A 13,801-nucleotide genomic window follows, 5' to 3' on the forward strand; every position below is an offset into this window, starting at 1 on the left:
GGACCATTGTAAGCACCTATGTCAGTGTTAAATGGTTTGTCTCAACCCTTTAACTGCTACTATGTTAGGACATCTTGGTCTGTTACAGTAAGTTGAAAAATAACAGACTTTCTCGCAGGATTACCAGGTGAAAAAAGGCAAAACATACTAAAAAAGAAAACAACTGCAGCCATTACATTTAAAGTGTTTGTTAACCTACTTCTATAAAAAAAAAGCTCCCATCCCCTCTGAAATATAACAATAAGGGCCCTTTCACACTGGGGCATTTTTCAAGCGCTTTAGCGTTAAAAAAAGCGCCTGTAAAACGCCTGAAAGAAGCTGCATCTGCAATCCCAATGTGAAAGCTCGAGTGCTTTCACACTAAAGCGCCTGAAAAACACCCCAGTGTGAAAATGGTCTTAGCGTTAAAAAAAAGCGCCTGAAAGAAGCTGCATCTGCAATCCCAATGTGAAAGCCTGAGTGCTTTCACACTGAGGCACTGAGCTGGCAGGGCGTCAAAAAAAGTCCTGCATGCAGCTTCTTTGCAGCGCTTTAGGAGCGGTTAATACACCGCTCCTAAAGCCCCCTTCCCATTGAGGAAGCTTTTTTTAACGCCAAAGCGCCTGAAAAGCGCCTCAGTGTGAAAGGGGTCTTAGAAGCGCTTTACCAGCGTTTTTCGGGCACTGGCAGTGTGAAAGGCCTCTGAAAGCACTTGGGCTTTCACATTGGGATTGCAGATGAGGCTTCTTTCAGGCACTTTACAGGCTTTTTTTAAACGCCAAAGCGCCTAAAAAACGCCCGAAAAACGCCCCAGTGTGAAAGGGGTCTAAGTGTCCCTGTGCCTGTGTTATATAAAATAATCTGCGTATCAGTACCTCTAACTTAGCGGCTCATGGCGATCAGATGACTCCTTGGCTCTCTCCTCTGCCCGGCTGAAAGCTCCAATGGGTGGGGCCGAGCACTGCTGATGAAGTCAGCCAGGGAGGAGAGAGAGAGAGCGCCGTCGAGTCACGTGATCGCCAGAAGCCACTGTGTTATAGGTTCAGATCAGCATATTGTTTATATAACACAGACACAGGTGCACTTATTGTTATATTAGAGAGGGGGTGGAAGCATTTTCTGTTAATTATACGAGCAGCAGGAATAGAAGGGGTGGGTGATGGCATAAGCAGAGAGGGAGAATGGGGGGGGGGGGGGGGACAGAGGAAGGTGGAGGCACGTAAACGGACCACGGGGTCAGGGCTCAGCAACCATGATACATCGTGGTCAGCTTACAGAGGAGAGTGCATAGCCAGGCAGGATCAGCCAGGTTTTTTAGGTGTTACAGGGGGGCAAATTCCACAGCACAAGCATGTTGTATAACATGCTTTAAAGGAACAGGATCTGGTATTTTTTTGTTTTTTTTTGGTTTTAGGTTAACAAATACTTTATGAATTGGTAAACTGTAATATAATACATTCTTGTTTTTGGGTTTAATACCTCTAACAAAAAGAATGATTACACCTCACTTTTCTTTTTTTTTTTTTTACATGGATTACTTCATGAAGGCACATACCCAAGTATGTTGTTTGTATTATAGTTAAAAAACTCACTAATCTAAGAGTCTTTGTTTCTTACCCTATGTTTCTAAACAAAATTTCAGCCATGAGCACATGTCAACTCTTATGCCCCGTACACACCATCACTTTATGTGATGAAAAAAAACGACACTTTCTGTGAAGTAAAAAACAACGTTTTTGAAACTTCAATTTTCAAAGACGAAGTTGCCTACACACCATCGTTTTCTCACAATGATCTTGCAAAGTGAGGTTACGTTCCACCACGTTTTTCCATTGAAGCTTGTTTCTGGGCATGCGTGGATGAAAAAACGTCTTAGAAAACGACGTTTTTTGCTACACACGGTCAATTTCTGTGAAGTAAAAAGTGCACTTTTGAAAAACGACACATAAAATTGAAGCATGCTTCAATTTTTTTTGGTCGTTTTTTACAAGACATAAAACGACGTTTTCCCCCACACACGGTCAATTAAAGTGACGTTTTTAAAAACGTCATTTTTTTTCATCACATAAAGTGATGGTGTGTACGCGGCATTAGAGCAACTTGTGCTTAATGTCGCACAAAGTTTGTTTCCTACAAAAACCATCTTGTAAAAGTTTCATACCTCAAATGTATTTATTTTGCTAAAAAGAAAAAATGAACTTGCAAACAACTGCTGATGTTTAAGAGTTCACAAGTTAGATGGTAGTGACACACAGATCACTTGCCCTAATGTTTCAGGAATTAGGCAAACGTATTCTGTTCTGCTGCTTCTTAAAACCAAAGGCGCCTTACACAGCCTGCGGTTAGACAAGATGAAAGACTTTGTGGGATGATCATGGGAATGGACTTAATTTAGATTCCCAACTATGCAGAGTTAAAAAAAAGAAGTTGGCATAGGTTGCTCACTTTGTGGGGCTGCAGTAGGAAATAGTATGTATAATACATAGCAATCCTAATTCCAGTCACTGACATAACCACAGACCAGTAAACTGTGCACCAGGATCTTCAATTGCCACCCAGCATCAACCAAAAACCAGTGCTGGGCCAAAGGGTACTCAAATTTATGTGTTTATAATACTTAGTATATGTCAAAGGAGAAATAGCAACACATTTTAAAGGGGACATCAATTTTAACCAGAATGTATCCCATCTGCGTCACACATCTTAAAGTGATTGTAAAGGCTTGTTTTCTTTTTTGTCGATTTAAAAAAAGAATAACAAACATGTTGTACTTACCTCCTCAGTGCAGTTGGTTTTCAACACAGAAGCCTGGAGCCTCCTCTTCTCGGGTCCCTCTTTGCTGCTCCTAGCCCCTCCCTCTTTGAGTGCCCCTCAGCCAGCAGCTTGCTACAGGGGGCACCGAGCCAAGTCAGAGTTCCATGTATTCTTTCAGACAGGGAGCCCATCCCCCCTGATTGGCTGACTGACTTTGTTTGACAGCCACAGGAGCCAATGACGCTGCTGCTCTGTCTCAGCCAATCAGGAGAAGTGTCCTGTATGGCTGAGGGGGATTGTGGACATCACTGGAGAGAGAAGGGGCTCAGGTAGGCAATAAGGGGGTTCTGGGGGGGCTGCTACACACTGAAGGTTTTTTTTATCTTAATGAATAATATTTACAACTCCTTTTAATGTAATTAAATAGGAATGGTCTCCTTTATCACATCCCTTCATCACTACACGTTTGTAATGTTTACAGAGAACTATTTGAATGATTGTTTAACAATATCAGAATTACCAGAATTCAATAGCAAATAGTAACCTAGGCATAATCCGAAATTTACATTTCTGGTAAAAACATACATTATGTTACAACCAATACATTGTCCTGATAAGAGCAATAATTTATATTGGTGAAAATGTCCCTGTAGGGTGCCACATCCAAACTAACTAGACAAAAGGAGGGTATCCCCTAAGTGGACTTTAAAGGCACTAACATAGTTGATAGAAAGAATATAATTAATTAAACATGATAAAAACAGAATACATTGGAATGTTTACAAAAATCACCACAGAGATTGACTTTAAATTTCTCGTGATTCACCCGACACGTTTCAGATTACCAACGTCTCTTTCTTCAGGGGTGTTATGAGGAGGTCAAATCGTATATCTACAATATAGTGTATCAAATGTAAGTTTACATCAATTGTACATTATATAGAATATGTTGTGGAGGTGTCACAAGTGAAACATTCCAACAACACTATTTAAAAACAAAGAACATTTGCCTGTTTAGAGTCACTGGTCTTCACAGCATGCATTGATGTTGAACTAAACAGAAAGGAATTTGAATAGAGCCGGGCTACCATAGGGAGCATTGGACAGCTGACAACAATGAAGCCAAAGAGACCTCCACAACATACGTGTGTCTATAGAATGTACATTTGATGTAAACATACATATGATACAGTGTTGTTTACTATATATTCCTTCTGACCTATTGTAACCACTATATTGTAGATATACGATTTGACCTCCTCATAACACCCCTGAAGAAAGAGACATTGATATTCTGAAATGCGTCGGCTGAATCATGAAAATTTTACAGTTAATCTCTTTGGTGATTTTGTATTGTAACCATTCCAATGTATTCTGTTTTTATCTTGTTTATCATGTTTAATAAATTATAATTTTTCTATCAACTATGTTAGTGCCTTTAACCGCTTGATGACCGACTCACGCCGATATACGTTGGCAGAATGGCACGGCTGGGCAGATCAACGTATATATACATCGCCTTTAAGATTGTGGGCACCGTGAGCTCCGTGACTCTGACCGCGGATCCCGCTGACTCGATGTCCGCGGAGATACCCGCGATCGTCTCACAGAGAGGAAAAACAGGGAAATGCTGATGTAAACAAGCATTGTTGATGTAAATTGATGTACATTTTCCCATTCTTCCTAGTGACAGGACACTGATTACAGCTCCCTGTTATCGGGAGCAGTGATCAGTGGCGTGTCACACACAGCCCACCCCCCCTCCCTACAGTTAGAAGCACTCCCTAGGACACACTTAACCCCTTCAGCACTCCCTACTGGTTAACCCCTTCACTGCCAGTGTCATGTTTACAGTAATCCATGCATTTTTATAGCACGGATCAAGGACAATGGTCCCAAAATGGCATCAAACATGTCCGATGTGTCCGCCATAATATCACAGTCACAATAAAAATTGCTGATTGCTGCCATTACTAGTAAAACAAATAAAAATATTAATAAAAATGTCATAAAACTATCCACTATTTTGTAGACGCTATAACTTTTGCGCAAACCAATCAACAAACACTTATTGTGATTTTTTTTTATTTTTTACCAAGAATATGTAGAAGAATACGTATCGGTCTAAACTGAGGGGAAATAAATTGTTTTTTTATATTTTTTTTGGGGGGGGGGGATATTTATTATAGCAAAAAGTAAAACTTTTTTTTTTTTAAATTGTCACTCAATTTATTTTTTCAGCGAAAAAAAAAAAAACGCAGATCAAATACCACCAAAAGAAAGCTCTATTTGTGGGGAAAAAAAAAGGACGTCAATTTTGTTTGGGAGCCACGTCGCACAATTGTCAGTTAAATCGACGCAGTGCCGAATTGCCAAAAGTGCTCTGGTCTTTGGCCAGCCAAATGGTCCAGGGCTTAAGTGGTTAAAGTCCACTTAGGGGATACCCTCATACCATCATGTCCTAGATTGAGATCAAATTCAACAAAAAATAATGACATCAAGGCTATGCCATTTGAACTCTCCACTGGAAAAACATACTACTGGATGTATAATATGCTGTAAATTGCAGCAGGTGTTAAAGAGCAGAAGGACCCACATCATTACCTGGTCTCTGTATGAACAAAGAAACCTTAATGGCGGTGGAGAAAAGATGGCAAGGGGCTTACACAATAAGGAGCTGCCTGAATCAATGATACTTGATTAAAACCAGCCATAAGAATGATCTAGAAAAGGAACCCAGCATTTTATGGATAACTGCTATTTGAACTGGGATCTATAGACCGTAATCTCCTTCATCTTGGCTTTAACCACTTCAATACCGGGCTTTTATACCACCTCCATACCAGGCCTATTCTGGCACTTCTCTCCTACATGTAAAAATCATCATTCTTTTGCTAGAAAATTACGCAGAACCCCCAAACATTATATATGTTTTTTAGCAGACAGCCTAGGGAATAAAACAACGGTCATTGCAACGTTTTATCTTGCACGGTATTTGCGCAATAATTTTTCAAACACCCTTTTTTGGGAAAAATAATTGTTTCATGAATTAAAAAAATAACAAAACAGTAAAGTTAGCCCAATTTTTTTGTATTATGTGAAAGATTATGTTACACCAAGTAAATAGATACCCAACATGTCACGCTTTAATTATGCACACACTTATGGAATGGCGCCAAACTTTGGTATTTAAAAATCTCCATAGGCAACGCTTTCATTTATTTTTACAGGTTACCGGTTTAGATTTACAGAGGAGATCTAGTGCTAGATTTGTTGCTGGCACTCTAACGCAAGCGGCAATACCTCACATATGTGGTTTAAACGGCGTTTACATATGTCGGCGGGACTTACGTGTGCGTTCGCATCTGCACGCAAGCTACCGGGGACAGGGGCGTTTTAATTTTATTTTTTAATCTTTTATTTATTTTTTACACTTTTTTAAAATTTTAGTTTTTTTTTCACTTTTATTCCTATTAAAAGGAATGTAAACATCCCTTGTAATAGGAAATGTGTGTGACAGGTCCTCTTTATGAAGAGATGCGGGGTCAATAAGACCCCACATCTCTCCTCCAGGCTGGAAACCATGAGATCGGTGAAAAAAAATTCACCGATCTCATGAATAGTTGCTTACAGCCGCAATCGCGGCTTTGTTTACTTACGGGGACCCGGGCGTGACGTCATCACATCGCGCCCGGGTCCTCCGACGGTCATAGAGATGACTGGTGACCATCTGGTCACCAGTCATCTCTATGCTTCCTGCCGACACCGGACGATTCGTTCTCCGGGCCCCTGAAGGCACGGGAGAGCCCGGAGAAGCACCGGATGGCGGTGGGAGGGGGGGATGTCCCCTTCCGCCGCCTGTAAGAACGATCAAGCAGCGCTATGATCGTTCTTATGTCGTGCAGAATCGCCGGCTGAACAAGATGATATCTGGATGATGCCTCTGGCTGCAGGCATCATTCAGATATTCACCCGCAAAGCCCAGGACGTCATTTGACGTCCACCCAGGATGGGAGATCCCATCTGTGGACGTCAAATGACAATGGGCCAGTATTGAAGTGGTTAATAGAACTTTTCTAAGAATTAATTTACTTTTACTTTTCTCCAGTATGTTGCCACTACTCATAAAAAGTTCTTCTTACTATGCTCCTGCATTTTCAGAAGTCTATCTCTACAGCACAATATAGCTTAGCCTAACAGATGTCACTGCTGACTGACTATTGTCAAATCTGCTTATTGCAAGCTGTGTTGTCATTTATTATGCTATTGTGGCAATTGTGGACACAATTTCAAATACTGGACAGCAGTGATGAAAAAAATTACCATTGTTACAAATGTTTCTTATCACTTAACACCAATTACCAAGACCATCTTTAATATTTGATGCAGTTTGGGCCAGTGAAATCAAAGGAACTATTTTTTTTTACTTTTTGAGACTTGCAATTTTTATCATTAATACAGCATTTAGAGAGTAATGCCGCGTACACACCATCACTTTATGTGATGAAAACGACATTTTTAAAAACGTCAATTTAAATGACCGTGTGTGGGGGGAAAATGTTGTTTTAGGTCTTGTGAAAAATGACAAAAAAAAATTGTAGCATGCTTCAATTTTTTGTGTCGTTTTTCAAAATTTCGTTTTTTGTTTCACAAAAATTGACCGTGTGTAGCAAAAAACGACGTTTAAAACAACGTTTTTAAACCCGCGCATGCCCAGAAGCTAGTTATGAAGCGAGCTTCAATGGAAAAAAGTGGTGAACATAACCCCGCTTTGCTAGAGCATTGTGAAAAAACGATGGTGTGTAGGCAACATCGTTTTTGAAAATTGAAGTTTCAAAAACGTCGTTTTTTACTTCACAGAAAATGTCGTTTTTTTCCATCACATAAAGTGATGGTGTGTACTGATGGTGTCTGATGGACCGTTTTCATCGGTCCAAACCGATCGTGTGTGGGCCCCATCGGTTATTTATCCATAGGTTAAAAAAAAGCAATCTTGTTTTAAATTTAACCGATGGCTACCTAACCAATAGAAAAAAAACGATAGTTTGTAGGCACGTTCATCAGTTAAAAATCCACGCATGCTCAGAATCAAGTCGACACATGCTTGGAAGCATTGAACTTCGTTTTTTTCAGCACGTCGTTGTGTTTTACTTTATTGATTTTAATACAATTTACTGTTCTTAAAGGGTCACTAAAGGCAAACTTTTTTTTTTTAAATAACAAATAACAAACATGTTATACTTACCTCCACTGTGCAGCTCGTTTTGCAAAGAGTGTCCCCTAACCCTGTCTTCAGGGGTCCCTCGGCGGTTGTCTCGGCTCCTCCTCGCAAAAGCCTTCCACCTTCATTTGAGTGAGCTTGCATGGTGGAAAGTTATTGCGAGCGCGCTCCCGTGATACAGCTGCGGGCATAGCCGCCGACTGTATCACTCGGCCCCGCCCCCTGGCGCGCCGCGTCATCCGTTGTGATTGACAGCAGCACCAGCCAATGGCTGCGCTGCTATTAATCCATCCAGCCTAGCCAATCAACGGCCAGGCTGGGAACGGAAGAGGATCACGTGGACGCGCGCAGGACTTTCAAGGGGTCAGGTAAGTAAAACAGAGGTTCGGGGGGGGGGGGGTGGTACCGTCGGATGTTTTTTCACCTTAATGCATAGGATGCATTAAGGTGAAAAAACATTTACCTTTACAACCCCTTTAAGCTTGGTGGTTAGGAGCTAATAAAGGAGTTAAAGGACCACTAAAGGAATTTTTTTTTTAAATAGCTTCCTTTACCTTACTGCAGTCCTGGTTTCATGTCCTTATTGTTCATTTTTGCTTTGAAGTTGCTGTAATTCTGCTGTGATCTCCACACTTCCTGGTTGCCTGTTTCCTTATAACCACAGTACTGGGAGCTTTTCACTGTGGTCTAAGCTGTCATTACTGTGTGTCTAAAACTTAACAGAACCAATCAGATTAATTTTAAAAACAAAACACTGCCCTGGATTTGTTTGTTTTTGTTCTGTGTGTCTCTCTAGTTCACAGGAACATGAAACCAGTTTAAAAGTGAAACTAACCTGCAGGCACATTATATGATTGATTTTTATCTATTTGTAATCATTTTTAAAAGGAATCAGTTAACTTTTATGTCTCTATACCCTGTAAACAGTCATTTTAGCAAAAACTTTTTTTTCCTTTAGTGACCCTTTAACTCTTAAAATATTTGGCGATCAGACGTTTCAGGAAAACTGCACCAATTGTGATTAAGTATACAGTAGACAGCCAGTCACTGTCTGCCATGCTGAGATAAAATAACAGCCCAGTGACTGCAGTCTTTGCTTGGGACTACATATAGCCAATTGCACACTGGGTATAGTAAATATTATCCATTCACATAAATGGACTTCCATACCTGCTGTACAATTTGTCGGAATTTTCCTTCAGCAGATCACGCTCTTTTTCCAAATCACCGATACGACCCAGTAACTAGATGGGGAGAGAAAAACACATTAGGAAAACTAAACAGAATACAGTTTATTCTGGAGAAACACTGTCCATATGGTGACATTAACTTGATGATGATATTACTACTAATAATAATAATAATAATAATAATAATACAAAAAAATAATTATATATTACGTGTCCGTAGAGATTTTCAAAACTTATGTTGAGGAACTGCACCCTATTTTCTAAAAAAAAACATTACTGCTACCTTAAAGTGATTGTAAAAGCAGACATTTTTTTTTATCTTAATGCATTCTATGCTTTAAGATATAAAAAAAAAAAAACCTTCTGTGTGCAGCAGCCCTCCTCAGTCCCCCTAATACTCACCTGAGGTCCCTCTGGAGCCAACAATGTTTTAGGAGTGTCTCAGGACTCCCCTCATTGGCTGAGACAGCAGCATGGCTCCATTGGCTCCCGCTGCTGTCAATCAGAGTCATTCAGCCAATGAGGAGAGTAAGGCCCCTTTCACATTGAGGAGTTTTTTAGGCGGTACAGCGCTAAAAATAGCGCTGCTATCCTGCCTGAAAAACTCCTTCACTGCAGACTCAATGTGAAAGCCCGAGGGCTTTCACACTGAGGCGATGCGCTGGCGGGAGACAAAAAAATCTCCTGTCAGCAGCATCTTTGGAGCGGTGAGAGGAGTGGCATGTATACCGCTCCTTCCCATTGAAAACAATGGGAAACCGCGGCAATACCGCCCGCAATGCGCCTCTATAGAGGCGCATTGCGGGCGGTATTAACCCTTTATCGGCCGCTAGCGGGGGTTAATACCGCACCGCTAGCGGCTGATTCCCGTGGAAATCCTGGCGGTATAGCGCCGCTATTTTTAGCTGCGTTATACTGCCACTGCGGCTCCCGCCCCAGTCTGAAAGGGCCAAAGGGTGCGGGGCCGGGCCGTGGCTCAGTGTCCGCATGGACACAGGGAACTGTGGCTCGGCTTGGGTGCCACAATAGAAAGCTGCTTGCTGTGAGGGCACTCAACAGGAGGAATGGGCCAAGAGCACCGAAGAGCGACCTGAGCTGCTCTGCTACAAAACCACTTCACAGAGAAGGTAAGTATAACATGTTTGTTATTTAAAAAAAACAAAAAAAACAAGACTTAATCACTTTAACCACTTGCCGACCAGCCTCCATCGTTATGCGGGGGCATGTCGGCTCTCCTGTGCAAATTGCTGTAGCTGTAGGGCAGCACGCCCGCGGGTCGGGCAGAGTCTATGCCCGCTGGCAACCCACGATCGCCTAGTACAGAGGCAGAATGGGGATCTGCCTTTGTAAACAAGGTGGATCCCCATTCTGACAGGAGACATGGAAGAGATCTACTGTTCCCAGTGATCGGGAACAGTGATCTCTGTCATGTTCCAGTTAGCCCATCCCCCCTTCAGTTAGCATACACTGAGGGAACACAGTTAATCTCTTGATCAACCCCTAGTGTTAACCCATTCCTTGACAGTGTAATTTTTACATTGATCACTGCATTTTTATAACTGATCAATGTAATAATGTCACTGGTCCCCAAAAAGTGTCATTTGGGGTCAGATTTGTCTGCCGCAATGTCACAGGCCTGCTAAAAATCGCAGATCTCCGTCATTACTAGTAAAACCAATAGAAAATAAAAGTCCCTAAATCCATCCCAAAGTTTGTAGATGTGATACGTTTTGCCTAAACCAAACAATATTTGCCTATTGCAATTTTTTTTTATATACCAAAAATATGTAGAAGGATATATATCGGCCTAAACCGATGAATACATTCTTATTTTTATATTTTTTTGGATATGTATAATAGCAAAAAGTAAAAAAAAATATATATATATTTTTTCAAAATTGTCGCTCTTTGTTTATAGTGCAAACAATAAAAACCACAGTGGTGATCAAATGCCACCAAAATATTTTTTTCTTGTGGGGGAAAACAAAGGGCGTCAAGTTTGTTTGGGTACAGCGTTACACAACAGCACATTTTTAATTTTTTTTCAGTTCATTATTTTAATATTTTTTTCACAAAGATAGTCATAATACATCTTTACAAAAAAAACATCTTATGCATACATTCTGCTTATTTTACTCTTAACCACATTTAATTTCTCCTATACCCTGTTTAAACTTATATTATTTTAATTCTATCCTTAATTATATCCTTGTGATTTGGCTATCCTTCTAACCCACCCACTACGTACTTCCCTCCCCCCAAGAAAGAAATAAACCGAGAATGTCGGTTTAATCTTAGAATAGTTAAAAAAAAAAAAAATCCCCCTTCCTCTCCTTCTCCTCCCCTCTCTTTCTTTCCTTAAATCTTCCCTTCCTGTTGGTTCCTCCCTCCGCCCTCTATCCTCTCCTCACCCCGCCCGCTCCCTGTATGCAACGTAGGGAGCCCAGATCTGCCGATACTTGTCTTCCTGCTCTTTCATAGTCATAGTAAGGTTTTCCATTAATTGGACTTATGATATTTTTGCCATCCATTGTGCTTTGCTTGGAGAAACATTACTTTTCCAGAGAGCTGGAATGCATGCTTTTGCCGTCGACAGCAGATGTCTCAGCAATTTTTTTTTTATATTTTTTCGCCAACAGAGGGATATCAAAGAGCAGGAAGACCGCTGGATAATCTCCAAGTGAAAATGTGTATCATAGTGCCAACAGTCTCTTGACACCGCCAACAGAGATTCAAGATCTGTGGATATATACGCTTCAATACTTCTGGAGTTCTATACCACCTGCTCAGAATCTTAAAGCTTCGTTCTTGGTACCTAGTTGCTAATGACACCTTGTGTGTAAACCTAAATATCTTATTTTTTTGTGCTTCTGAGAAAGTGACCCCCATCTCTCTCTCCCATGTCTGTATGAAACCAAGGTTCTGTGGGGCCTTCAACTCGATCACCATGGTATACAATGTCGAAATTGCATGTCTCACTGACTCTCCTTAAAAATAAGTTTTCCAACTTAGACGGTGTAGCTATTTCTCTTGTTCGCATGGAAATTGATCTAAGAAATGCATTTAACTGCATTTTTCCATGAAAAAGTCTAAACTTTCTCCAAACTCACAGTCCAACTCTTCTTTAGACATTACTTGATTGTCTACCGTGAAATGTATAAGTCTATTTTTACCCTGTCATTTTAGAGTCATAAAACTTTTATTCTTTAGGCCCATTTCAAACTCTGGGTTGCCCAGGATAGGAGTCATCGGGTTCAGCAGGGTTGATATCTTAACTTTTTTAAGTGTCCTTTTAACTACACTAAGTGTCGTACCTACTGTCGGATGTTGCTTTGCTGCTTGCGGTATAGTCATGTTTTTTAGCCAAATTAACCCCTCCAGGGCTACCTCCAATATTGCTTGTTCCATGTGTACTCATGGTTTTTCTTTTTGCAGTGCACATCAATCCAACACTCTTGCTAAATGTATTGCCTCATAATACCCCTCTGGGTCCGGCAGCCCTACACCACCTTTTTCTTTTGGTAAGGTCAGGATATCTCTACGAATTCTAGCAGGTTTTCCGGCCCATATAAACCTTGCCAATCTTGCTCTCAACTCTCTCAGGTATCCCGCCGGGATCTTAATAGGCAAGGTCTGTAATAGGTATATCAATCTTGGCATTACATTCATTTTGATTATGTTGATTCTGCCAAACCACGTAAACACCTCCTTATCCCATTTCTGTAGATCTAATTTAATCTGTTGTACCGATGGGCACACAATTCAATTCAAATATCCTATTTAGTCCATTAGGTATTTTTGTCCCGAGGTAGCCTATATGGGAGTGTGTCCATCTAAACGCAAAAAAAATTGATAGCTGCTGTTGTAATACTCGTCTCAATACCCATTGCTTCCGATTTGTTATAGTTGACCTTAAAATTGGACAATCTCCCATACTTATCCATTTCAGTCATTAATGACGGCAGAGACAAAGCTGGGAGGGTTATAAAAAACAACAGGTCATTCACAAAAGATGCCACTTTATGTTCCCTTCCCTTTAATCTGATGCCCCTAATGTCTGAATTGGCCCTTATAGTTCTTAGAAATGGCTCTAGTGTCAAAATAAAGATAATCGTAGATAATGGACATCCCTGACGTATTCTATTCTTAATAGAAAAGGGTTCTGAAAGTACCTTGTTTATCTTTATTCTAGCTTTTGGAGAGGAATATAGACTCATGACCCAGTTCTGCATCCCCCTCTTCAACCCTATGTGTCGTATGGTCGCCCTCAGGAATAACCAGTCAACTCTATCGAACGCTTTTTCCTGCGTCTGTGGATACTATTACTTTTTTTATGATATTGCGCGTAATGTATGGCACTTATAACTCTTTGCATATTCTCCCTACCTGATCAGAATGTATTAAAGTGGGTATATATGGTAATCTGGTCGAAAGTATTTTTGTGAGAATCTTTAGGTCCACATTTAACAGCGAGATTGGGCGGTAACTTGAGCATTGAGCCAAATCTTTCCCCTCTTTGTGTATCACTGTTAAATGGGCCATCAACGTTTCTACTGGTATTATTTGACTCTCGTATCGAGTTAAAAGCCTCCACAAACCTTGGTGCCAATTTATCTGCAAAGGTTTTGTAGTTTAACAGGGTGAATCCATCCGGACC

The 13,801-nt window shown here is 40.7% G+C and overlaps 1 protein-coding gene across 3 annotated transcripts in view; it reads right to left on the reverse strand.

Annotated features, from left to right (window-relative positions):
• The window catches only part of RPGRIP1L (RPGRIP1 like), a 361,700-nt gene that overhangs the window by 186,429 nt on the left and 161,470 nt on the right, over positions 1 to 13,801 (reverse strand). For all 3 annotated transcript variants that reach the window (XM_040328736.1, XM_040328734.1, XM_040328735.1), the window contains exon 9: positions 9,125 to 9,198. In XM_040328736.1, the coding sequence (XP_040184670.1) occupies positions 9,125 to 9,198 (74 nt within the window). The remainder of the gene's footprint in view (positions 1 to 9,124; positions 9,199 to 13,801) is intronic.

This window comes from Rana temporaria, chromosome 11 (assembly GCF_905171775.1).
Source record: "Rana temporaria chromosome 11, aRanTem1.1, whole genome shotgun sequence".
NCBI classification, from domain to species: Eukaryota; Metazoa; Chordata; class Amphibia; order Anura; family Ranidae; genus Rana; species Rana temporaria.